We start from the raw sequence: 25,727 nt of genomic DNA on the forward strand, positions 1-25,727 counted from the left end.
TTACATTTTAACTGGCACAATGAGCAGGCTGTTCTTGAGGTGACATGGCCATTTTATACAGCAGTAACTGCTCATGACATAATAAAGGAGAAATAAATTTGCAGTCAAAGCTGCTATTTTCTGGCAGAAAAGTAATAGAATCCCACGCAGAAGCTGATCTCAACTGCTCTCCACTGGCAGACCTGCTAAAAGCTTATATATAAAGCTTGTCCAGCCCTAAAGAGAGATGGAGACTGAGAAAAGCCAGCACCATCCGCAGTTACTTGTGGAGAAAACATGAATTTTGGTAGAAGAAAAATTTAAAATCCCAGGAAAGGACCATGCCTGGTATCCATATGCATGGAGATTTGACTCAGAGAGCTGTAAGTTGCCAACAGCTAGAAAAGGAGCTGAATCAGTTGCAAATTGCCTTAGAGCCTGAAACAATAGCCAGCCTCAGGCCGCCGGAGCAGGAAGTGAATGCAGGGATGAAGCCAGCCCCCAAAACCTGAGAAGCCAGTTAAACGCGCTGGTCCAAAGCCAAAGAGCTTTAGACTTGCAACTGAACACGGCTGGGGAAGGCCTGGAACCAGCGTTTTCTAGACTCGAGGAACAGCCAGGCCTCCCTGACTGCAAGGTTACCCCCGCAGCCCTTGCGAGGGGTTTAATGCCTCCGAGTCAAACGCTGCCCTTCAGCCTAAACTCCGCCCGCCCCTAAAACATACAGAGGGGGGTGCCCCGAAGATGATGTCACCTTCCTCCGCTCTCTGGAGGCGAGGTTCGACTCAGCAAAGCCAATCTTCTTCCCTCCTTCTCATCCCAAGCCCTGCCTGCTGATAAAGAAGCAATTTGCTTATCAGGAGGCAGTGTAGGGTAGTGGTACCTCCCTCTGCAACAGAAGTGGTTGAATTACACGGGAAAATTAGCAATGATCCCAAAGAAAGAGAAATGGAGAATGTTTTGAGAATTTTGCTAATGGGGGCGGGGGGCGGGGGGGAATGAAATAAATCCTTTTGGGAAAGAAGCGCATGGTGAAAAGCCCTGGTCTTTTGCCCGGGGAACAATCTGTTGCGTGAAGAGTTTGGACCCCTTGGAGCGGGGGAGAAGCCCCAAGCAATGCATGAGAAACAGCTGATGTCCCGTTTCCCTTCTTCTGGGTTATTGTAATTTAGTTCAAAATTTAAGGATCAAGATTAAGAAAACAAAATCTCGGGACCACCTCCAAAATTGGGTTGCGAGAGGGTGGTGAATTCAGCCATCCTAAGAGGCTTTCTGGAAATAAAATGGGGACTAAATGGAGAGTCCGTTTCCTTGTATTCTTAAAGAAGCTTTGCAGACTGCTCCTGCAGCGTCTCCTTCTGGCAGCAGTGGGTATTGAGCCTTGTCTGCCACCAGAGGCTGGAGGCCGAAATGCTGCCACTAGAGACTCTGTAGGAGAATCCTTAGGAGAAAATGCTTTTCTCCTCATGCAAGTTGGTTGTTTTGGTCTCACTAATAACCCTGAATGTTCAAGTATATCCTCACCAGGCAGGAGACTGGGTGTATGTCCAGACCTGGAATACAGAGCCGCTTCACCAGAAGCGAAAGGACTTTTGATGCCAGGGCTGTGAGATTTACAGCTCAAGACTCCCAAATTATGTGCTTAACGTTAGCTCTGGAGGCACGGAATTGTACTGGACAGTACAGTAAATGGAACTCCGCTGCAGATAAAGCTGCAATGGAACATTTCTGAAGTGAAAAGCATTCCATGGTTTATCTTTCTGCCCATTTCCAGAGCAATGTCCCTAGTATGGCAGCATGGCTGTTTGCTCCTGAATTAGTTAACCATGCTAGCAGGAGCTTGTACCTAGTGTCTATAATAGCAAGTATGGCTTTGAGTGCCAGAGGGGTAAGAGAACAAGAAAGAAAAGAGAGCCATGTCCTTTTCCCTGAGGACCACTCTAACATCACACACCTAGAACAAATACTACCTGACCCGTGGAAAAGAAATTTTGGCTTATGGACTGCAGTCTAAATTTGCAAAATAGAATGGAACAGAACGTGTAGATCCGACCAAAAGCCCATGTCACCTAAAACTGAAAAGGTCTCAAAAGGATGGTTGGCTCCTCTAACTTTGGTTTGCCTACATGGTGCTAAGAATCCTCATCAGTATTGTTACGGCAGTGGATAATTTAAATAAGATAACTTTTGCCAAATAAGGCTTATTGGCGATTGTTGCTTTCTTGATGTCTTCTCAGTTTCTTTTTACAGGCTTTTTTTGTTGGTTTAATGAAAGGATCACCAAAACTTTCTGTGGCAGAGAAGACAAAAGAATACCAAGGGGATAGTTCCTCGGTCTGAAGCAGGTTCAAATGGGACTGAGTTTTCTCCTCCTAGAGGTGTTTCACGGAAAGATGAAGTGGTGACAGGACTGAAGAATTGCTCTTCTTCACCGCATTGAGTGTTTACATGTTTTTATCTTGCTACCTTTTAAGACATTTACGTGCATAGGTTTTAGATACATTTGTTGCAAGCAATATTTTAAAAGTTTTGTATCTTCTCTTTGGTTGCCACAGTGGGGAGAGACAATTCCTCCCTACATTTATCTTAGGCAAATTTTTAGACCTCTTCCTGTCTCCTGAGAGCAAAGCACAAAATTACTCCACCAAGGCAAGTAGGTGTAATAATGGTAGGTGGTGTGTAGAGCATGATTGTGCACAAGAAAGGCATGTGGAACTGTGGGTGGCCCCTGGAAGGAAGGAAGGGGGCTTCCTGGAAGTAGGAGGAAAAGGGGCTGACAGAGGAGCAGAGGTGGCAGCTGGAAAACTCTCTCCAGCTGTAGACCAAGAAGGCATAAGTGGTTAAGCTGACGGAAGACAAGAAGAAAGAAAGAGTTTGGGTTTGAGAACCACTGAAGCGTTAGGTAAAGTCAGGAAGGTATTTGGTCGGCAGCCTTGACTGAAATGAGATGCTGGGGAGGTTGGAGCCTCTTGAGTTTTGTTATATCTTTGATCCCCAGCCCTGAGACAATCCAGACTACTAGGACAATGAAGTCATTTCAGATGGCTTTATTGAGAAAGGTTGCTCTGCTGTCATTTTCTGAAAGGCACTGAAATGATCCCTCTCTGGGTGCCGGTTCCCTTCTCTGCCCCACACGACCCAGCTAGCAGTGGGGCGGCCAGAGAAGAATCAGCAACAACACCCCGGGCATCCGTGGGGCGCGAGGGGAAACTCTCCGGTCTCGGCAGCATAACTGTGGTGTGCTCCATGGCAGAGCAACAGAGAAGAGACGGGTACAACTGAAGTGCCAAAACTGAAGATATTTCATAAATAAAAGGGCACAAACAAGGGTGCAAAACAAAACATAAAGAGGCTGCTTCAGAAGATGCCAAAGTGAGGTCAACACAGGTAGACAGATATAGATATAGATATAGATATAGATATAGATAGATAGAGATAGAGATAGAGATAGAGATAGAGATAGAGAGATATAGATTACATAGATATAGATAGCTATAGTGATAGCTATAGCTATAGATTCAGCTATAAGTAGAGATAGAGATAGAGATAGAGATAGAGATAGAGACAGAGATAGAGATATACATACATCTATATAGTCTTTCATGGCAAGTTCCAGAAGCCTTCTGGCCAATCACCGGCTGTTGATCTGCATGGCCACTCCCAGTCAGTCCCAGAGTCCTTTACTCTTCATGATATGCTCACCATAAGTTCTCTGGGTGTCATCCGTTGTGGCTTCTCTTCTCCCGAGTCTTCGTGTTGGTCGTTGATTGTCTGATGTGTGGCCACTGCATGGCCCATCCCCTCCAGCACAAGCTCCCACAACTGCCCCCTTTTGGTTTTATTTAAAATGAAAGGTCTAACAATTGTAGTAAAAATAATAACCTTGTTCTAACTAAAAACAACACAATACTTGATAGACATTAACTAAACTTGAGAATTAAAGAAACAGGCGGGTTGATATTGCGGAGCATAACTAAACAATAAGTAAATCCAATTTTCATTTCCCCTCACTTCTGAGGGCCCGAGTCCCAGGCAGCTCTCCGTCACTTCATTCCCCCTCACTTACCCACAAAACAAAAGAGAACAGAAAATCAAAAGGACTTGTGGTGGCACCCTCCCCTGGTGCCCTTGACCAACCACACAAATCAAAAGGAGAGGTTTTGTGGGGGACTAGCCTGTGGGGGACCTTACGGCGGGGCTGGGCACGGGTCTCCTGTGGGGGCAACAGAGCCCTTCCTCCGGCTGTACGGAGGCTGCCGGCTCTCCTGCCTAAATAAATAAAATAACTGGGTCGGCTGGCTTCTGGGGGTCGCCTACGTCCGTAATCTCTGAAACATGAATTACAACAAAAATCGGGGACTGCTAATACAATAGGAAAGCGGGAGCAGGGTTGGGGGCTGTCGCAAAGTGGGTTAGGGTAGAATCCGGGGAGGCATGGCCGCTACCGTCCTGGCAAGGGCACAGAAAAGGAGGGGAGATGGCAGATGGCTGGTGGCTGGCCTGTGCTCTTGAGCAGGTTCCATCTCCAGTCCTGTCCTTCTCAGGGATAGTGGGTTCAGGGAAGCGGGGGATGGAATACGAGAACTGGGAAAGGAAATCGGTTAAATATTGTGCAACTAAAATTTAAATGTAAGTGATCGTCAAATATACCCTCAATTACCACCAAACATCGCAAAGTAAATGATTTTCAATAATCCCTATATGATCACTGGATATCACTAATAAGGTATCAAACGTACATTGAGACAAAAAACAGGAGTCCATGGGAAAGGTTAAAGTCTAGGGGACGTTCTTCCAGAGCATAGACCCAAGAAGTCCCCTAGCAGGCCCACAGGCCTCCGCAGTGGCTCACGCAGATCCAAACTGCACCAGTTTTCACTCCCTCATGTAGGCCTTAGTTCCCGTGGCAGAACTCGCCTTCCCACTGGACACTCACCTGTGCCTGAGCCTGTGGAGAAGCCAGGCTCCCTCCCCCTCTGCCCACAGCAACACAGACACTCCCAACCTTTCCCAAGAGCTGCAGCGCAACCACAGCCACAGCAGCAACCCCAGCAGTGACACCACTGCTCTGCTCCGTTTTGCCCCACTCTGCTCCTCTAGTCACAGCTGCAAGCCTGTCTCTCCACAACAGGTTGTGCCTGGCGGCAACAAAGCCACAAGACTTCTGCCCGCTTCCAATCCATGCCACAAACCCCATCTATGGCTCTTCCCACATTTAAGAAACACCTGACCATTCCGAAGCAAATTTAGACCTTAATGACAGGGTGAGAACAAAGGGAAGCTTCCAACACAGTGAAGGTTTTATTTATTATCCTATTTATTTCCACTATCAGTCTAAACAAACTACAAACTACGAGCTAGAAACTAGGAACTAGGAACTAGAATAAACAACTATGGCCTCTTCCAGGGCTAGTATCTCCTCTCGGCCATAAACTGCTGCGTTGCCACGATCAGAGGCGTCAGGCTGGAGGTCGGCTCGGCGGAGGTTACAAACGGATGCTGCCCAAAGAGAAAAAGAAGAAATTAATTTCTACTTACCTCACAGGCTGAAACAGGCTTTCTCTGGCAACAAGAAAGATACAGAAAGGAGGGCATTCTGTGCACCTCTGTCTCCACATCCAGGACCTTGCTACATGGGGCCAACATGGCTCCCAATCCCACAAATCCATTAATTCAGATGTCTTCAGCTGAAGGAGATTTGGTCTAGGTGACCTTGAAAGGCTCCTTCCAACCCATCCTAGGCCAGGATTCTCCTCTCTTTTCCTTTGAAAAGCCCCCCAGACTGGAGATTCTTAGGAGCGGGGCCCATCCGAGGCCTTGGACTTGAGCAGATGAGGAGCCCCTGGCAGTGGGTGGCTGGCGCATCCGGCAGCCGCTTTGCCTTTTACCTGCAGAAGTTCCTGGGCAGACCAGCGCCTGTCCTCGTCCGTCTCCAGGCAGCAGTGCAGAAAGTCTCGCAACCAAGCGGACTGTTGCCTGGGGTTCTGCAGCTTCGGGCTGCCCCTGGTGCTTATCAGCTGTTGAACCTAGAGCAGAAGGAAATGCCACGCTCTACCTGCCTCTTTCACACCCCAAACTGCTCACACAGACCCCACCGGACAAGCTCCGCTCTCCAGTGGCTCTTTACTCCCTGCCCGAGGGTGGCAGATACCTTTCCTGCCCCTACTAAAAGAACCCAAAGCCCGAGGCAGCCATAGCCAGTCCAATATGCAAAGGCTCTTGCCTTGGCCCCTGATTTCATTGGCTGATGGAATTAGGAGCAACTCCATCAGCAAAAGCACCCTTTGCTTCTCTGAGCACTGACACCAGCTCTACAGGCGATGCGGAAGACAGACTTTTATCTAACTCTACTATTTCCAAGGATTATTCCATCAAATGCAGCTCAGCACTGCTCACTGCTCCCTTAGGCAAAGCTTCCATCAAGCAAAAGGCATCGTGAGGTTTTGGTGCAGTTCGTGATCAAATGCCAAGGGGATAATCTGGACAAGAAGCACGAGAGACTATGCAGCCTGGAACCCGTCATTTTCAGCTGCTAGCAAGCTTCCCAAGCAGAAGAATGGGAGCAGATTTTGTCCGAGTGACAGCAGTATCTGAGAGTAGTTGCAGCGTACCGTGCGGGAGGTCATCATCAGGTAAGGAGGCGCTCCTTCCACCATCTCCATCCCCACAATGCCAAAGGACCAGATGTCCACTTTGGGGCCATAGGGCTTCCTGCTGAAAATTTCTGGCGCCATCCAGTAAGTTGTCCCAACAGCCGATCTCCGTTTGCTCTGCTCAGCGGTGAGCTGAGCAGAAAGGCCAAAGTCAGCTGAGGAGAAAAAAACCACTCTGATCAAGCCAGCGTGAATTAGGGAAGCCAACAAAAGAATTCCCCACGGTACCAATGTCCAAGAAGGCAGTGTGGAATCCCAGCTGCAAAGGGGCCCTGCTGCCATTCCTCAGGCCTGCAGCCGAGGAAATACGGAATTGGCCACTTAGCAAAAGCCCCCAGTTTCAGGCAGTGGCTTTTAGTCCCCTGAAGCTATTAGACTGCAACTGCCTTGCTTGGGAAGGATCACACACAAGCCAAAGGCACCCCCTACCCCTTCTTCCCAGCAACACCTCCCTGCGCCTTGTGGCTGTGCTCTGCGCTCACAGCAGGGCAGCCTGCACTGCCACGGGCATCAGGGAACCGGCAGTCACCCAAAGGCAGCCCCACACCGCAGCCCGCCACGGCTGAGCCTGGCCAACAACACCCACCCAACTTGACAGATCCGTCCAAGCCCAGGAGAATGTTGTGGCTTTTGACGTCTCGGTGGATCACTTGCTTGGAGTGAAGGAAATCCAGGCCTTGCAGGCACTGAGAGAGGAAAAAGCAACACGAGCCTAAGTGGATTTCGTCCCACAAGCAGGGAAGTGGCACATCTGACTTCCTGGGGGATGGTGAGCCATGGCAAGACAGGCTGCTGGCAAAGGCAGCAGAGCCTGCTGCTCCAACACGAGGACAGCAGTGCTTTTCTAAGTGCGGGTGTGTTTGCTTTTGAAAGAGAAAGGGCAATTGTTCCTCTGGCCAGTGTCCTGCAAACACAGACTCAAGAAGCACTGCTGCCGTGGCTGTACTCTCTCCAGCCAGACAACAGTGGCTGCTTTTGCCAACACCACGTTGGCTGCCAGGCTCTCCTTTCAGGCTGAGCTCTGTGAGAGTCCTGCGAGTATCTCTTTGTCTTTGCCACTTGCTTGACATGGTGCCAGCAGCACCTTTGCTCTTAGGAAGGAATGCGGAAGGAATGGGAAGGAACGCAGCGCACACAGGCTCCAGGCCAGTGTTTAGAGAGGCAAAGACAAACACACTAGAAGAAGGGCAGGGACACTGGCAGGCACTTCCGATGCTCTTGCTACTGCCAGTTATAAGAGAAAGGCAGAAAGGAAGCTCGGAAGGTGAAATCTCTCCTCTCCTTATCACCCATTTGGAAGGACCATCCCGACCAAGCCGTGGGAAGCACAAGCGCCATCCCTTACCTCCCGAGAGACAGCTGCTATCTCTCCTTCTGCCATACGAATCTCCCTAATGACATCGTGTAAAGAACCTCCGTCCATGTACTCCATCACCAGCCAGACTTCCTCGTCCACCAGGTAGCTGAAGGGAGGAAACAACAGCCTGGAGATGAATGCGTGCACTTCCTGATGGATTCTCCTTCCTGTGTCTCTCTCAGAAGAAGACAGGAGGAAGTCAATAATCATTGGCTATGCTCTCCAGGGCTTGAACTCAATCTACAGTGTTTTGTCAGCACATAAGACCCGTGGGAAAAAAAATCAAATGCCAAACCAAACAAAACAATGTGGAGAGAGGACAGGAACTCTGAGGCTGTTGGCTCAAGAAAGACAGGGCCAAGTCCGCTCTTTGAAAGCACACGTCAAACTAGGTATGCCAGCAAAGATTAATGCAGCCCCAATGCAATCTCCTCCCAAGACACTGTCGATCAGTCCAGAAACAGGAATTAACAGCTCCATCCTCTGTCAGCTCCATCCTCTGCCAGCGGTTGAACCGCTGCCTTGCAGGATGTGGATGACCTTTCATGGCAGAACAGCAGAACCACTCACCTGTCTAGAAAGGTCACAAGATTGGCGTTCTTATTGCCACGCATGACCTGGATTTCATTCAGGCACAGTTCACTGCTGCTCTCTTCCAGGAGACTAATTTTCTTTATGGCCACCTACAACGACATGGAAAACCGTGAACCAAAGTCTGTGGCGCAGGACCACAAGGGGAAGACGGAGACAGTGATTATGGGATGATGGAGCTGGGCTGGGCCAAACCGCCTTGTGGCTGGACATCAGACCGCTTGCTTGGGCACCTCCCAGGACAAAGAGCCAGATACCCTTTGCCTTGTAAACCTGGGAGAAACATGGTCTAAGCTCTCCACCGCAAAGCTCTAACAACACAGGCTGTGCCCACAGTCTTCCCCCAGGGCCTTACTTTATCATCCCCATTTTCATTCACACACCCCTTGCAAGCAGGAAGCCATTTTGTGCCGGTAAGAATGGAGCAAAACTGCTGGGAAACCTTTGGCACTTCTAGGGGGCTTGATCATTACTCCAGCAACCACTGGCATTCTCCATTGCACAAGAACAAAGCAAACCCTTGCAGACATGACAGATAAAATGCCGTCCTAAAACAGCACTGCAGAAGCTGTGGCGCTGCTTGACGCTTACCTCTTCTCCTGTGGCAGTCTCCACTGCCATGCACACCGTGCCAAAACCCCTAGAAACAAAAGAGCAGCAGAGAAAGAAGAAGTCCTTTAGTCCCTGCAAGTGCAGGACACCGCGGTCCAACCGCGGAAAAAAAGTCCCGGGGCAAACAGTAAATGGAACATGACAGATTCTCGTCTGGGTCTTTTCTCCCTTTTCTCTTTCTGTATCTGTGCATGTGTGGGATTTTTCCAGGCACATGCCGGTTCGGCCTTCTCACACCTCTCCTTGGAGTCTATCTGCCAAATTCAAGCACCACCACTCAGGCCTTCTGAGAAGTCTGAAGCCATGTAAGAGCCATTGGAGGAAAGCCTCCAGACACAGATCCTTTCTCCAGCTTCCAAGGAAAATAGTGTCCAGCCACAGCCTGCAGCCACAGCTGGAGCAGGCAAAGGCTTCCACTGTTGCGCACACAAATGGAGAAGTACTCAAAATAGAGGATCCTTAGACGGCTGTGTTCTGGGTCCAGAGCCATTGGCAGCTGCTTCTCTTTGGTGCACCAGACACAGGAAGGGCTCTACTTTTCTGGCCACTTCAGCTATAAATGCTGACCAGTACTTAGAGATCATCAGGCATCATCTTAACGCAGTGTCTGAACAGCTTTGGAGCTTGCCTGCTGTCACTCTGGGGAGGTGTGACACCAGCAAAATGCACCGCCCCCCGCTGTGAAGAAGGAGCTGTGGCTGCACTCACCCTTTGCCAATCGTTTCCAGTTCTGTGTACTTAGCCTCAGGATCTCCCTCGCTCACCAGCATCTCTGTAAAAATCCCAAGGAAAGATGTTCACTTCAGAAGAGGTCCCACCCTGCAGCAGATCAGAAAGACAGCCCCACTGTCTGGGACACTCTGCCCTTTCAACTCAGTCAGCTGGGAAACACCACCACCACCACAACCACCACCACCACCACCACCACCACCACCTCAAAAACAACAGCAGCAAGACAAGCAGCCCTGCAGCACAGATGGCCTGCCCAAAACTAGAAGTCTACACTAAAATCTAAGCACATCGAGAAACAGTCAGAGGAGACAGGGATCAGAAAACTGCAACCAGGAGAAGTGATTGTTGTCTACAAACATTAAGGGCAGCAGGAAAAACAAAACCTTTCTGTTCTTGGCCATGAACACTCTGTGACATTCAACAAAAGCTTTCATCCTTGCAAACATCCAAGGCATCTTGGGTTCTGGAATCAATTCTTATCAACAGCTGCCCTTTCCAGAACAGGAAGAATATTGCAAAGTGCTTCCAGCAGAGCCGAGATCTCCAGCTTTAAGCAGGACTTTGCCTAAACAATGCCCCTCTGCCTTTCAAGAGCAGCAGCTTATGTTATACCCTACTGTGATGGGCCTCAGGAATGAGGTCCCTCAGCCTTTAGGCCAGGCTAAGTTCTGAAGATGACCTTGGCTGTGCCCCACAGGAGCTGGGCCCCACAGGAGCTCCTTGAGGCCTACTCATTCGCTAGGTCACAGCCTCCTGCTCAGCCAGAAACAACCTCTGTTTTCTTTTTGGCATAGAGGGAAGCTCAGGCAAAGCCAAACCAGGCCCAGCTGCCCTCAGAGGCAGGAGCAACACCCCAGGGACCCCTCACCACCTCAAAGCACAACAGCAGGTCCTGTGTGGAGGCCACAGGACCTGGCACTCAGCTGAGGAGGAGCAGGAGGTGGGACAGCTCTTGCTGACACGCGCACACACAAGGCACTGCTCCGGCGGACAAGGATCACAAAGCACATACTCAGCATGGCCAGGCACTTGTCCTCTGTCCTCTCTCCCAGCTGCTCTCTGCTGCCAGAGGAACCAGTCGTGCTCCAGCTGCTGCCAGAGGAACTAGTCGTGCTCCAGGTGCACGAGCTGCTCAGGCTTGAGTTTCCAGCTTGGGGACTGGAGGCTTCTTCAGGGCCTTCAGCTGCAGCTCGTGCAGGTACCAGGACACAGGAGGTGGAGCTCTGGGACAAGAAATTCATTTGGGTCACAAACATGCCTGCACGTCGGAGGTGCCCCTCCGATCCCATTTCAAATGCAAGCTCCTAGGAAGACGCTGCTGGCCACACCCAGGGCTCTTCACCTCTCAGCTTTCGCAGCCCACTTCTCCAGCTCAAGGCGCAAAATCCAAAGGCTGCTTTTACATGATGGACAAAATGACACCAAAGACACTGCTAGCCAAAACAGGCACTTACTGACGTGGGCTGCTCAGGCCGCAGGCTGACAGCAGGGGCAGGTTCATTGGCAGCGGATTCCTCCTCTTCAGCCTCTTCCTCGGGTGCAGAGGCAGCCAGAGCAGGTGCTGACGCTGCCCCTGTGCTCTGTGGGCAGACAGCAGCATGAGGGTCAGGAAAGAACCTGTCATTCAGAACCTTCGGTATATTCAGCTACAGGCCCCGCTGCAACTCAGCTGTTCCTTTAGCTACTGACTGACTTTAGCTGTTCTGTGGGGAGGGCCTGGTCCCTCCTGGGGACAGTGTCTCCTCATATCCTGCAAGGCTGTGAACTGCATCTTTGCACTGCTCTCTTCACTGGGGACAAGGAGCCTGCACAGCCACTGGGCACAAAGGGCTTCACTTGTACCCCAGGAGCATCCCAAGACATCCTAATGCTACCTCTTGTCTCTGGCTAAGACAAATTCACAGCCCCTGTCAGAACAGTAGGAAAGCGATGCCTAAGCGTCCAAGTTCCACACCCCTTTTCCAGGCCTCACAGGCTGGGGGAAGTGCTCTGGAAGAGCTGGAAGGATTCCAGCCCTCAGCATCTTCAGCCAGGCACGGGAGGTGCTGTCTGACCAGAAACTTGCAGCTATGCTTTGTTCCAGCCACAGGACTACCCAGAGGTGCCACTTACTGACGCTGGATGCTCAGGCCCTGCAGTGGCAGCAGGTGCACTTTGGTGGGAATCTTCCTCCCCTTCGGCCTCTTCTTCAGGAAGACGTGCAGCCAGAGGAGGCTCAGAGGTTGGTTTTGGGCTCTGCAGACAGACAGCAGTGTGAGGGACTGGTAACCTTCTTTATATTCAGCTCTAGAGCCAGATGCACTAAGGAGAAATCATCTGCACAGAAATGGCATTCTAAGTTGTTCAAACTCAAGTAGAATGGGCCAATTCGATGGGACTGCACTCTCTTCTACAGGAGAAATTCCATCATGGCTTAAAGCACCAAGCAACCCCACTTTCAGCTGCTTAAAAGCTCTGAAAAGGAACTGGAGGAAACAGCCCGGGATCCAACTCCTCCTGCAGCTGCTACTGCTGCTGCTGCTGCGGCTGCTTCTGCGAAGAGCCTGCACTGTACTTCCATTCATCCAAGCAGGCTGGCGCTGGACTGCAACAGGCCCAGCTCACAGCTTGCTCCACAATTGTCAAATGCTACCAACGCCAAAGGCTCCTTTCCCACTCACCCAAGGACCGGATTCTCTCCAGGCACGGGTGACGTGACCTGCAACACACAAGGGAAAAAGAACCAGATGCTGTAAGAAAACTGCCTGTGCTGGACAAGCCTACCAGAAAGTCACCAACCCAAAGACAGATCATTCTGTTTTCACTACGTCACTCCAGCAGCAAGCCTTGTGTCACACAGCAAGCAAGACAACAGCACAAACCACTGCCTCGTGTCTACCTTCTGTCCTCTTTGGCCACTCAACCCATAGAAACTTGAGACTGAGAAAGTCCGAGTGGTTCTGTACTAGGCATTACAGCTTCTGCCCCACCCCATCCAGCAGGAGCTACAGCTCCTCTCTTTCCTGTACTTCAGTTTTCTGAAGAGATTGCATGCAGCAATTGCCATGGGCTTACTGAAAGCCTTTCCCCAAAATAGCTTTGCCCAAGTCCCCCTTAACCATGGTGGCAGTTCTGTGGTGACACAGCACAGGAACAGCTCCTGGCTTCAGCAGCACACAAGAACTCCTCTGAAATGTCTATCTCAGAGGCCTTTTCCAAGCTGAGTCTGTGGTTTCATCACAGAACAAATGGCTCTTCTAGCACGCAGGAAGTGTCAAGTTCCACAGGCACGTCCTGGGATGAGGGAATGCAGACAAGAAGACTTGAACTGAGGGACTTTCCCTCAGTCCTGGAGAGCAGCGCACAGCTTTCACAAGGACTCCTGTCAAGCTCTCCCAGTCTTCCTATCTTGGAAGTTGTCTTGCTTGAGCCAGCAAACTGGGGAGATTCCAGACTCCATTGCCACAGGCTATGCCACGGGAGGAGCGGAACCCCTGCAGGCTACATTACAAATGCTGCCCCACGCCCCACTGGCTAGAGACACCCCCTTCTTAGCTGCAGCTGTTGACAGCAGCTTTACCCAACTAAAGGCCTCTTGGTGGCATTTTGGTTTCCATATGCCGCACTGAACAAAACAGTCCACTTACGTGCCAGGTGGGTGAAAAAGTACCCAGAATAAGCCAAGGAGAAAGCCGTGCAAACTGCAGCACACACCCTCTCCATGGCTCGAGCAGTGCTGCTCAAGTCTGCACCAGACAACGCCTGTGGGGAAGAAACAAAAATACTCAAGAGTCCTGCTGGCAGAGACCTCGGCGATCAGCAGGTTCCGCCTGCAGCGAGCGTGCCACAGAGCTGCTCTGCGCACTGAGCCCTTCCGGGCCTCGGCACAGCAACTTTGCCTTGACAACGCTGGGATGCGGCCGCTGACATCACAATAGCAGCCACCCTAGGCTGGTTTGTGAATTCATGCATAGAACCAGGCCTTCTCTACAGCTCAGGCCAAAAAAAGCCTGCAAAGCTCTCCTCTGCTACAAAGCAACACAAAAAGCCCTCCTAGTCCAGAACCTGCTGCTCAAGGCATCTAAGAGTAACTCCAAGAACACACTAAGCCCCTGTAGCCCACACCGAGAAGCTGAGCACTGAGAAGGGACCAGGAGGTGAGGAACCACGCTAGTGGTCTTTGGCCACCAATGCTTCTGGCCAATAATGTTCCACCTGGACCTTCCTCAGCTCTTGAAAGCAGCAAACAAGGAGAAGCACTGCTTTAATTGCATTTAGAGCTTTCTCCTAGCTACAGAGACGAGGTCATGGATCTTTCAGCACTATTTCTTCCAAACATTGTACATCATAGCCATAGTAGGATTTCAGCAGGGAAATGCCATGACCGGAAATGCAAGGGGGATCCTTCTGTCTGGCTCCCTCTAGCACAGAGGCCTTGGCACCAAAGCACCACCACCGTTTCCCCCCCCAGCCCCAGCCCCCCCAGTTTTGTCCTTCCACAGTATTTCTTAGGACACGGGGCTGAGATGGGTGGCACAGAAGTGACAGCTCTGACACATGGCTGAAACCATCAGGGCCAGGGTGGCATCTGGGACTGTATTTCCGCTCCAGCAGAACAAGGCAACCCAGAGTGGTGACACTGATACCAAGTGAGTTCAGCCAAGCCAAAAGGGAGCCCAGCCAAGCCAAACGGAGCCCAGCAGGGTGGGAGGAAGAGGCAGTGAAGCGGCAGAGCTGATTCCCATGCACACGCCCAGCATGGCGGACTGATGGTAGCGGCAGTACCAAACAGAGCTCTGCAGGGAGAGACACCCGTCACCATCGCCGCTGCCACCATCACTGCTGCAGAGAGGGAGCAGGAAACTGCCACTGCAGGTCCACAGCTGCTCCAGGCAGCACCAGCAGCCCCCATCTACCATCAGAATCATTCTGTAAGCCCTCGCCATCTTGTCTTTGTTCCAGGCGCCCCATGTGACACTTCACCTTTGTCGCTTAAGCCATTACCTCTTTTGCACAATTTTCTTCTTGTTGTATACTGCTTTTTTTTTTTTTTTTCCTTACTACATTGTAACTCTAACATTTTTTGCCTCTCATAGATTGGTTTTTCCGTTGTTCCCCTCCATTGTCGTGGAGAAGGGGAGAGAGGAGAGGCGTTACAAGGACTATCTCAGGATGAGGACACAGAAAGAAGGGAAGGTCTTAGAAAGAACAAACAAGCCTCATGCTGCCTCTTTTGGATAAAGATAATAAAAGTGCAGGTTTCTTAATATCCAGCCACAAATCTTTGGAGTCTTGACAGCCAAGAAGCACAGGAACCCGGAAACCTTGTGGTGAGAGGCTAGAGATTGCTGGCTCAAAACATTTCAGGTGCTTGTATGCGGGGAAAGGGGCAGACCAAGCCTTGCTCTGGTGAGGTGATGCCCTACTCTGCCCACCCCATACTGCCAGGCCTGTATCCCAGCCCAGCAGTGGCCGCTGATCCCTGGCACAGCAGAGGCAACGCTCCACACCTGTGTCTGGAACCCCTAACTCAGCTCCTAAAAGGCCGGGTGAGTGGGAGCCCCATGTTGGGGAAGGCCCCAGGAAAGCCAAAGGGTATTTAACTCCCGAGACATGGCAACCACATGTCTTGGCCCTACCTCCTCTTGGAATTCTATCAGCTGAACACCACTGGAACCAGGATTGGTAGCTATGTTGGTTCTTTTCTAGGTATTTTCTCTCCTTCTCTCTTCCCCTTTATTCTTCCAATTCCATCCTCTCAGATTTTTGAGTAACTTAAAATCTAACAGGCTTGGAGTTTGTGAAGTTGAATGGGCTAAGTTAATGCTTGATGGAATGTTTCATGTGGATTGAATCCCGCTCTAAATTTTTTGCCAAAGTTCTCTGATTTTCAGAAGTTGCCAGTGAAGATTATTTTTGTCGTTCCGACCTCTTGAGAACGTCTTGTCAGTATTTCTCCTGCTTTTCTACGTCCGAGTACGTGAACAAGTTTAAGTCCTTTTAAAGTGTCCCATAGAGCAACGTTTTTGGGGCCTTACATTTTAACTGGCACAATGAGCAGGCTGTTCTTGAGGTGACATGGCCATTTTATACAGCAGTAACTGCTCATGACATAATAAAGGAGAAATAAATTTGCAGTCAAAGCTGCTATTTTCTGGCAGAAAAGTAATAGAATCCCACGCAGAAGCTGATCTCAACTGCTCTCCACTGGCAGACCTGCTAAAAGCTTATATATAAAGCTTGTCCAGCCCTAAAGAGAGATGGAGACTGAGAAAAGCCAGCACCATCCGCAGTTACTTGTGGAGAAAACATGAATTTTGGTAGAAGAAAAATTTAAAATCCCAGGAAAGGACCATGCCTGGTATCCATATGCATGGAGATTTGACTCAGAGAGCTGTAAGTTGCCAACAGCTAGAAAAGGAGCTGAATCAGTTGCAAATTGCCTTAGAGCCTGAAACAATAGCCAGCCTCAGGCCGCCGGAGCAGGAAGTGAATGCAGGGATGAAGCCAGCCCCCAAAACCTGAGAAGCCAGTTAAACGCGCTGGTCCAAAGCCAAAGAGCTTTAGACTTGCAACTGAACACGGCTGGGGAAGACCTGGAACCAGCGTTTTCTAGACTCGAGGAACAGCCAGGCCTCCCTGACTGCAAGGTTACCCCCGCAGCCCTTGCGAGGGGTTTAATGCCTCCGAGTCAAACGCTGCCCTTCAGCCTAAACTCCGCCCGCCCCTAAAACATACAGAGGGGGGTGCCCCGAAGATGATGTCACCTTCCTCCGCTCTCTGGAGGCGAGGTTCGACTCAGCAAAGCCAATCTTCTTCCCTCCTTCTCATCCCAAGCCCTGCCTGCTGATAAAGAAGCAATTTGCTTATCAGGAGGCAGTGTAGGGTAGTGGTACCTCCCTCTGCAACAGAAGTGGTTGAATTACACGGGAAAAGTAGCAATGATCCCAAAGAAAGAGAAATGGAGAATGTTTTGAGAATTTTGCTAATGGGGGCGGGGGGTGGGGGGGAATGAAATAAATCCTTTTGGGAAAGAAGCGCATGGTGAAAAGCCCTGGTCTTTTGCCCGGGGAACAATCTGTTGCGTGAAGAGTTTGGACCCCTTGGAGCGGGGGAGAAGCCCCAAGCAATGCATGAGAAACAGCTGATGTCCCGTTTCCCTTCTTCTGGGTTATTGTAATTTAGTTCAAAATTTAAGGATCAAGATTAAGAAAACAAAATCTCGGGACCACCTCCAAAATTGGGTTGCGAGAGGGTGGTGAATTCAGCCATCCTAAGAGGCTTTCTGGAAATAAAATGGGGACTAAATGGAGAGTCCGTTTCCTTGTATTCTTAAAGAAGCTTTGCAGACTGCTCCTGCAGCGTCTCCTTCTGGCAGCAGTGGGTATTGAGCCTTGTTTGCCACCAGAGGCTGGAGGCCGAAATGCTGCCACTAGAGACTCTGTAGGAGAATCCTTAGGAGAAAATGCTTTTCTCCTCATGCAAGTTGGTTGTTTTGGTCTCACTAATAACCCTGAATGTTCAAGTATATCCTCACCAGGCAGGAGACTGGGTGTATGTCCAGACCTGGAATACAGAGCCGCTTCACCAGAAGCGAAAGGACTTTTGATGCCAGGGCTGTGAGATTTACAGCTCAAGACTCCCAAATTATGTGCTTAACGTTAGCTCTGGAGGCACGGAATTGTACTGGACAGTACAGTAAATGGAACTCCGCTGCAGATAAAGCTGCAATGGAACATTTCTGAAGTGAAAAGCATTCCATGGTTTATCTTTCTGCCCATTTCCAGAGCAATGTCCCTAGTATGGCAGCATGGCTGTTTGCTCCTGAATTAGTTAACCATGCTAGCAGGAGCTTGTACCTAGTGTCTATAATAGCAAGTATGGCTTTGAGTGCCAGAGGGGTAAGAGAACAAGAAAGAAAAGAGAGCCATGTCCTTTTCCCTGAGGACCACTCTAACATCACACAGCTAGAACAAATACTACCTGACCCGTGGAAAAGAAATTTTGGCTTATGGACTGCAGTCTAAATTTGCAAAATAGAATGGAACAGAACGTGTAGATCCGACCAAAAGCCCATGTCACCTAAAACTGAAAAGGTCTCAAAAGGATGGTTGGCTACTCTAACTTTGGTTTGCCTACATGGTGCTAAGAATCCTCATCAGTATTGTTACGGCAGTGGATAATTTAAATAAGATAACTTTTGCCAAATAAGGCTTATTGGCGATTGTTGCTTTCTTGATGTCTTCTCAGTTTCTTTTTACAGGCTTTTTTTGTTGGTTTAATGAAAGGATCACCAAAACTTTCTGTGGCAGAGAAGACAAAAGAATACCAAGGGGATAGTTCCTCGGTCTGAAGCAGGTTCAAATGGGACTGAGTTTTCTCCTCCTAGAGGTGTTTCACGGAAAGATGAAGTGGTGACAGGACTGAAGAATTGCTCTTCTTCACCGCATTGAGTGTTTACATGTTTTTATCTTGCTACCTTTTAAGACATTTACGTGCATAGGTTTTAGATACATTTGTTGCAAGCAATATTTTAAAAGTTTTGTATCTTCTCTTTGGTTGCCACAGTGGGGAGAGACAATTCCTCCCTACATTTATCTTAGGCAAATTTTTAGACCTCTTCCTGTCTCCTGAGAGCAAAGCACAAAATTACTCCACCAAGGCAAGTAGGTGTAATAATGGTAGGTGGTGTGTAGAGCATGATTGTGCACAAGAAAGGCATGTGGAACTGTGGGTGGCCCCTGGAAGGAAGGAAGGGAGCTTCCTGGAAGTAGGAGGAAAAGGGGCTGACAGAGGAGCAGAGGTGGCAGCTGGAAAACTCTCTCCAGCTGTAGACCAAGAAGGCATAAGTGGTTAAGCTGACGGAAGACAAGAAGAAAGAAAGAGTTTGGGTTTGAGAACCACTGAAGCGTTAGGTAAAGTCAGGAAGGTATTTGGTCGGCAGCCTTGACTGAAATGAGATGCTGGGGAGGTTGGAGCCTCTTGAGTTTTGTTATATCTTTGATCCCCAGCCCTGAGACAATCCAGACTACTAGGACAATGAAGTCATTTCAGATGGCTTTATTGAGAAAGGTTGCTCTGCTGTCATTTTCTGAAAGGCACTGAAATGATCCCTCTCTGGGTGCCGGTTCCCTTCTCTGCCCCACACGACCCAGCTAGCAGTGGGGCGGCCAGAGAAGAATCAGCAACAACACCCCGGGCATCCGTGGGGCGCGAGGGGAAACTCTCCGGTCTCGGCAGCATAACTGTGGTGTGCTCCATGGCAGAGCAACAGAGAAGAGACGGGTACAACTGAAGTGCCAAAACTGAAGATATTTCATAAATAAAAGGGCACAAACAAGGGTGCAAAACAAAACATAAAGAGGCTGCTTCAGAAGATGCCAAAGTGAGGTCAACACAGGTAGACAGATATAGATATAGATATAGATATAGATATAGATATAGATAGATAGAGATAGAGATAGAGATAGAGATAGAGATAGAGATAGAGATAGAGATATAGAGATATAGATTTCATAGATATAGATAGCTATAGTGATAGCTATAGCTATAGATTCAGCTATAAGTAGAGATAGAGATAGAGATAGAGATAGAGATAGAGATAGAGATAGAGACAGAGATAGAGATATACATACATCTATATAGTCTTTCATGGCAAGTTCCAGAAGCCTTCTGGCCAATCACCGGCTGTTGATCTGCATGGCCACTCCCAGTCAGTCCCAGAGTCCTTTACTCTTCATGATATGCTCACCATAAGTTCTCTGGGTGTCATCCGTTGTGGCTTCTCTTCTCCCGAGTCTTCGTGTTGGTCGTTGATTGTCTGATGTGTGGCCACTGCATGGCCCATCCCCTCCAGCACAAGCTCCCACAACTGCCCCCTTTTGGTTTTATTTAAAATGAAAGGTCTAACAATTGTAGTAAAAATAATAACCTTGTTCTAACTAAAAACAACACAATACTTGATAGACATTAACTAAACTTGAGAATTAAAGAAACAGGCGGGTTGATATTGCGGAGCATAACTAAACAATAAGTAAATCCAATTTTCATTTCCCCTCACTTCTGAGGGCCCGAGTCCCAGGCAGCTCTCCGTCACTTCATTCCCCCTCACTTACCCACAAAACAAAAGAGAACAGAAAATCAAAAGGACTTGTGGTGGCACCCTCCCCTGGTGCCCTTGACCAACCACACAAATCAAAAGGAGAGGTTTTGTGGGGGACTAGCCTGTGGGGGACCTTACGGCGGGGCTGGGCACGGGTCTCCTGTGGGGGCAACAGAGCCCTTCCTCCGGCTGTACGGAGGGTGCCGGCTCTCCTGCCTAAATAAATAAAATAACTGGGTCGGCTGGCTTCTGGGGGTCGCCTACGTCCGTAATCTCTGAAACATGAATTACAACAAAAATCGGGGACTGCTAATACAATAGGAAAGCGGGAGCAGGCTTGGGGGCTGTCGCAAAGTGGGTTAGGGTAGAATCTGGGGAGGCATGGCCGCTACCGTCCTGGCAAGGGCACAGAAAAGGAGGGGAGATGGCAGATGGCTGGTGGCTGGCCTGTGCTCTTGAGCAGGTTCCATCTCCAGTCCTGTCCTTCTCAGGGATAGTGGGTTCAGGGAAGCGGGGGATGGAATACGAGAACTGGGAAAGGAAATCGGTTAAATATTGTGCAACTAAAATTTAAATGTAAGTGATCGTCAAATATACCCTCAATTACCACCAAACATCGCAAAGTAAATGATTTTCAATAATCCCTATATGATCACTGGATATCACTAATAAGGTATCAAACGTACATTGAGACAAAAAACAGGAGTCCATGGGAAAGGTTAAAGTCTAGGGGACGTTCTTCCAGAGCATAGACCCAAGAAGTCCCCTAGCAGGCCCACAGGCCTCCACACTGGCTCACGCAGATCCAAACTGCACCAGTTTTCACTCCCTCATGTAGGCCTTAGTTCCCGTGGCAGAACTCGCCTTCCCACTGGACACTCACCTGTGCCTGAGCCTGTGGAGAAGCCAGGCTCCCTCCCCCTCTGCCCACAGCAACACAGACACTCCCAACCTTTCCCAAGAGCTGCAGCGCAACCACAGCCACAGCAGCAACCCCAGCAGTGACACCACTGCTCTGCTCCGTTTTGCCCCACTCTGCTCCTCTAGTCACAGCTGCAAGCCTGTCTCTCCACAACAGGTTGTGCCTGGCGGCAACAAAGCCACAAGACTTCTGCCCGCTTCCAATCCATGCCACAAACCCCATCTATGGCTCTTCCCACATTTAAGAAACACCTGACCATTCCGAAGCAAATTTAGACCTTAATGACAGGGTGAGAACAAAGGGAAGCTTCCAACACAGTGAAGGTTTTATTTATTATCCTATTTATTTCCACTATCAGTCTAAACAAACTACAAACTACGAGCTAGAAACTAGGAACTAGGAACTAGAATAAACAACTATGGCCTCTTCCAGGGCTAGTATCTCCTCTCGGCCATAAACTGCTGCGTTGCCACGATCAGAGGCGTCAGGCTGGAGGTCGGCTCGGCGGAGGTTACAAACGGATGCTGCCCAAAGAGAAAAAGAAGAAATTAATTTCTACTTACCTCACAGGCTGAAACAGGCTTTCTCTGGCAACAAGAAAGATACAGAAAGGAGGGCATTCTGTGCACCTCTGTCTCCACATCCAGGACCTTGCTACATGGGGCCAACATGGCTCCCAATCCCACAAATCCATTAATTCAGATGTCTTCAGCTGAAGGAGATTTGGTCTAGGTGACCTTGAAAGGCTCCTTCCAACCAATCCTAGGCCAGGATTCTCCTCTCTTTTCCTTTGAAAAGCCCCCCAGACTGGAGATTCTTAGGAGCGGGGCCCATCCGAGGCCTTGGACTTGAGCAGATGAGGAGCCCCTGGCAGTGGGTGGCTGGCGCATCCGGCAGCCGCTTTGCCTTTTACCTGCAGAAGTTCCTGGGCAGACCAGCGCCTGTCCTCGTCCGTCTCCAGGCAGCAGTGCAGAAAGTCTCGCAACCAAGCGGACTGTTGCCTGGGGTTCTGCAGCTTCGGGCTGCCCCTGGTGCTTATCAGCTGTTGAACCTAGAGCAGAAGGAAATGCCACGCTCTACCTGCCTCTTTCACACCCCAAACTGCTCACACAGACCCCACCGGACAAGCTCCCATCTCCAGTGGCTCTTTACTCCCTGCCCGAGGGTGGCAGATACCTTTCCTGCCCCTACTAAAAGAACCCAAAGCCCGAGGCAGCCATAGCCAGTCCAATATGCAAAGGCTCTTGCCTTGGCCCCTGATTTCATTGGCTGAGGGAATTAGGAGCAACTCCATCAGCAAAAGCACCCTTTGCTTCTCTGAGCACTGACACCAGCTCTACAGGCGATGCGGAAGACAGACTTTTATCTAACTCTACTATTTCCAAGGATTATTCCATCAAATGCAGCTCAGCACTGCTCACTGCTCCCTTAGGCAAAGCTTCCATCAAGCAAAAGGCATCGTGAGGTTTTGGTGCAGTTCGTGATCAAATGCCAAGGGGATAATCTGGACAAGAAGCACGAGAGACTATGCAGCCTGGAACCCGTCATTTTCAGCTGCTAGCAAGCTTCCCAAGCAGAAGAATTGGAGCAGATTTTGTCAGAGTGACAGCAGTATCTGAGAGTAGTTGCAGCGTACCGTGCGGGAGGTCATCATCAGGTAAGGAGGCGCTCCTTCCACCATCTCCATCCCCACAATGCCAAAGGACCAGATGTCCACTTTGGGGCCATAGGGCTTCCTGCTGAAAATTTCTGGCGCCATCCAGTAAGTTGTCCCAACAGCTGATCTCCGTTTGCTCTGCTCAGCGGTGAGCTGAGCAGAAAGGCCAAAGTCAGCTGAGGAGAAAAAAACCACTCTGATCAAGCCAGCGTGAATTAGGGAAGCCAACAAAAGAATTCCCCACGGTACCAATGTCCAAGAAGGCAGTGTGGAATCCCAGCTGCAAAGGGGCCCTGCTGCCATTCCTCAGGCCTGCAGCCGAGGAAATACGGAATTGGCCACTTAGCAAAAGCCCCCAGTTTCAGGCAGTGGCTTTTAGTCCCCTGAAGCTATTAGACTGCAACTGCCTTGCTTGGGAAGGATCACACACAAGCCAAAGGCACCCCCTACCCCTTCTTCCCAGCAACACCTCCCTGCGCCTTGTGGCTGTGCTCTGCGCTCACAGCAGGGCAGCCTGCACTGCCACGGGCATCAGGGAACCGGCAGTCACCCAAAGGCAGCCCCACACCGCAGCCCGCCACGGCTGAGCCTGGCCAACAACACCCACCCAACTTGACAGATCCGTCCAAGCCCAGGAGAATGTTGTGGCTTTTGACGTCTCGGTGGATCACTTGCTTGGAGTGAAGGAAATCCAGGCCTTGCAGGCACTGAGAGAGGAAAAAGCAACACGAGCCTAAGTGGATTTCGTCCCACAAGCAGGGAAGTGGCACATCTGACTTCCTGGGGGATGGTGAGCCATGGCAAGACAGGCTGCTGGCAAAGGCAGCAGAGCCTGCTGCTCCAACACGAGGACAGCAGTGCTTTTCTAAGTGCGGGTGTGTTTGCTTTTGAAAGAGAAAGGGCAATTGTTCCTCTGGCCAGTGTCCTGCAAACACAGACTCAAGAAGCACTGCTGCCGTGGCTGTACTCTCTCCAGCCAGACAACAGTGGCTGCTTTTGCCAACACCACGTTGGCTGCCAGGCTCTCCTTTCAGGCTGAGCTCTGTGAGAGTCCTGCGAGTATCTCTTTGTCTTTGCCACTTGCTTGACATGGTGCCAGCAGCACCTTTGCTCTTAGGAAGGAATGCGGAAGGAATGGGAAGGAACGCAGCGCACACAGGCTCCAGGCAAGTGTTTAGAGAGGCAAAGACAAACACCCTAGAAGAAGGGCAGGGACACTGGCAGGCACTTCCGATGCTCTTGCTACTGCCAGTTATAAGAGAAAGGCAGAAAGGAAGCTCGGAAGGTGAAATCTCTCCTCTCCTTATCACCCATTTGGAAGGACCATCCCGACCAAGCCGTGGGAAGCACAAGCGCCATCCCTTACCTCCCGAGAGACAGCTGCTATCTCTCCTTCTGCCATACGAATCTCCCTAATGACATCGTGTAAAGAACCTCCGTCCATGTACTCCATCACCAGCCAGACTTCCTCGTCCACCAGGTAGCTGAAGGGAGGAAACAACAGCCTGGAGATGAATGCGTGCACTTCCTGATGGATTCTCCTTCCTGTGTCTCTCTCAGAAGAAGACAGGAGGAAGTCAATAATCATTCACTATGCTCTCCAGGGCTTGAACTCAATCTACAGTGTTTTGTCAGCACATAAGACCCGTGGGAAAAAAAATCAAATGCCAAACCAAACAAAACAATGTGGAGAGAGGACAGGAACTCTGAGGCTGTTGGCTCAAGAAAGACAGGGCCAAGTCCGCTCTTTGAAAGCACACGTCAAACTAGGTATGCCAGCAAAGATTAATGCAGCCCCAATGCAATCTCCTCCCAAGACACTGTCGATCAGTCCAGAAACAGGAATTAACAGCTCCATCCTCTGTCAGCTCCATCCTCTGCCAGCGGTTGAACCGCTGCCTTGCAGGATGTGGATGACCTTTCATGGCAGAACAGCAGAACCACTCACCTGTCTAGAAAGGTCACAAGATTGGCGTTCTTATTGCCACGCATGACCTGGATTTCATTCAGGCACAGTTCACTGCTGCTCTCTTCCAGGAGACTAATTTTCTTTATGGCCACCTACAACGACATGGAAAACCGTGAACCAAAGTCTGTGGCGCAGGACCACAAGGGGAAGACGGAGACAGTGATTATGGGATGATGGAGCTGGGCTGGGCCAAACCGCCTTGTGGCTGGACATCAGACCGCTTGCTTGGGCACCTCCCAGGACAAAGAGCCAGATACCCTTTGCCTTGTAAACCTGGGAGAAACATGGTCTAAGCTCTCCACCGCAAAGCTCTAACAACACAGGCTGTGCCCACAGTCTTCCCCCAGGGCCTTACTTTATCATCCCCATTTTCATTCACACACCCCTTGCAAGCAGGAAGCCATTTTGTGCCGGTAAGAATGGAGCAAAACTGCTGGGAAACCTTTGGCACTTCTAGGGGGCTTGATCATTACTCCAGCAACCACTGGCATTCTCCATTGCACAAGAACAAAGCAAACCCTTGCAGACATGACAGATAAAATGCCGTCCTAAAACAGCACTGCAGAAGCTGTGGCGCTGCTTGACGCTTACCTCTTCTCCTGTGGCAGTCTCCACTGCCATGCACACCGTGCCAAAACCCCTAGAAACAAAAGAGCAGCAGAGAAAGAAGAAGTCCTTTAGTCCCTGCAAGTGCAGGACACCGCGGTCCAACCGCGGAAAAAAAGTCCCGGGGCAAACAGTAAATGGAACACGACAGATTCTCGTCTGGGTCTTTTCTCCCTTTTCTCTTTCTGTATCTGTGCATGTGTGGGATTTTTCCAGGCACATGCCGGTTCGGCCTTCTCCCACCTCTCCTTGGAGTCTATCTGCCAAATTCAAGCACCACCACTGAGGCCTTCTGAGAAGTCTGAAGCCATGTAAGAGCCATTGGAGGAAAGCCTCCAGACACAGATCCTTTCTCCAGCTTCCAAGGAAAATAGTGTCCAGCCACAGCCTGCAGCCACAGCCGGAGCAGGCAAAGGCTTCCACTGTTGCGCACACAAATGGAGAAGTACTCAAAATAGAGGATCCTTAGACGGCTGTGTTCTGGGTCCAGAGCCATTGGCAGCTGCTTCTCTTTGGTGCACCAGACACAGGAAGGGCTCTACTTTTCTGGCCACTTCAGCTATAAATG

At 50.0% G+C, this 25,727-nt stretch overlaps 2 protein-coding genes across 2 annotated transcripts; both read right to left on the reverse strand.

The window, feature by feature from the left end:
- Positions 1-5,339: 5,339 nt before the first annotated feature.
- On the reverse strand, positions 5,340-11,011 carry LOC137466391 (serine/threonine-protein kinase PAK 3-like). Its single transcript, XM_068178145.1, has 9 exons — positions 10,937-11,011; positions 9,901-9,964; positions 9,172-9,220; positions 8,560-8,672; positions 7,978-8,095; positions 7,219-7,318; positions 6,591-6,787; positions 5,868-6,005; positions 5,340-5,478 (listed from the first exon to the last, which is right to left on the reverse strand). Exons 1-9 carry the CDS (start codon positions 10,941-10,943, stop codon positions 5,389-5,391), a joined length of 876 nt encoding a protein of 291 aa, XP_068034246.1. The 5' UTR covers positions 10,944-11,011; the 3' UTR covers positions 5,340-5,388.
- A 10,313-nt stretch (positions 11,012-21,324) lies between these two features.
- LOC137466390 (serine/threonine-protein kinase PAK 3-like) lies at positions 21,325-25,264 on the reverse strand. The gene is made up of 7 exons (XM_068178144.1): positions 25,145-25,264; positions 24,533-24,645; positions 23,951-24,068; positions 23,192-23,291; positions 22,564-22,760; positions 21,841-21,978; positions 21,325-21,451 (listed from the first exon to the last, which is right to left on the reverse strand). The coding sequence occupies exons 1-7, from the start codon at positions 25,172-25,174 to the stop codon at positions 21,362-21,364; spliced, it is 786 nt and encodes a 261-aa protein (XP_068034245.1). The 5' UTR covers positions 25,175-25,264; the 3' UTR covers positions 21,325-21,361.
- Positions 25,265-25,727: the final 463 nt, after the last annotated feature.

The sequence above is a fragment of the Anomalospiza imberbis genome, unplaced genomic scaffold, assembly GCF_031753505.1.
Source record: "Anomalospiza imberbis isolate Cuckoo-Finch-1a 21T00152 unplaced genomic scaffold, ASM3175350v1 scaffold_199, whole genome shotgun sequence".
NCBI lineage: Eukaryota > Metazoa > Chordata > Aves > Passeriformes > Viduidae > Anomalospiza > Anomalospiza imberbis.

Coding starts and splice junctions, on each gene's coding strand:
- LOC137466391 (XM_068178145.1), bottom strand. Junction 6,788..7,218: donor GGACGGATCTGTCAAGTTGG/GTGGGTGTTGTT, acceptor TTTTCTCCTCAG/CTGACTTTGGCCTTTCTGCT. Junction 5,479..5,867: donor CTGCCCAGGAACTTCTGCAG/GTAAAAGGCAAA, acceptor CTCTTTGGGCAG/CATCCGTTTGTAACCTCCGC.
- LOC137466390 (XM_068178144.1), bottom strand. CDS start 25,174: ATGGCAGTGGAGACTGCCACAGGAGAAGAG. Junction 22,761..23,191: donor GGACGGATCTGTCAAGTTGG/GTGGGTGTTGTT, acceptor TTTTCTCCTCAG/CTGACTTTGGCCTTTCTGCT. Junction 21,979..22,563: donor TGATGATGACCTCCCGCACG/GTACGCTGCAAC, acceptor CTTCTGCTCTAG/GTTCAACAGCTGATAAGCAC.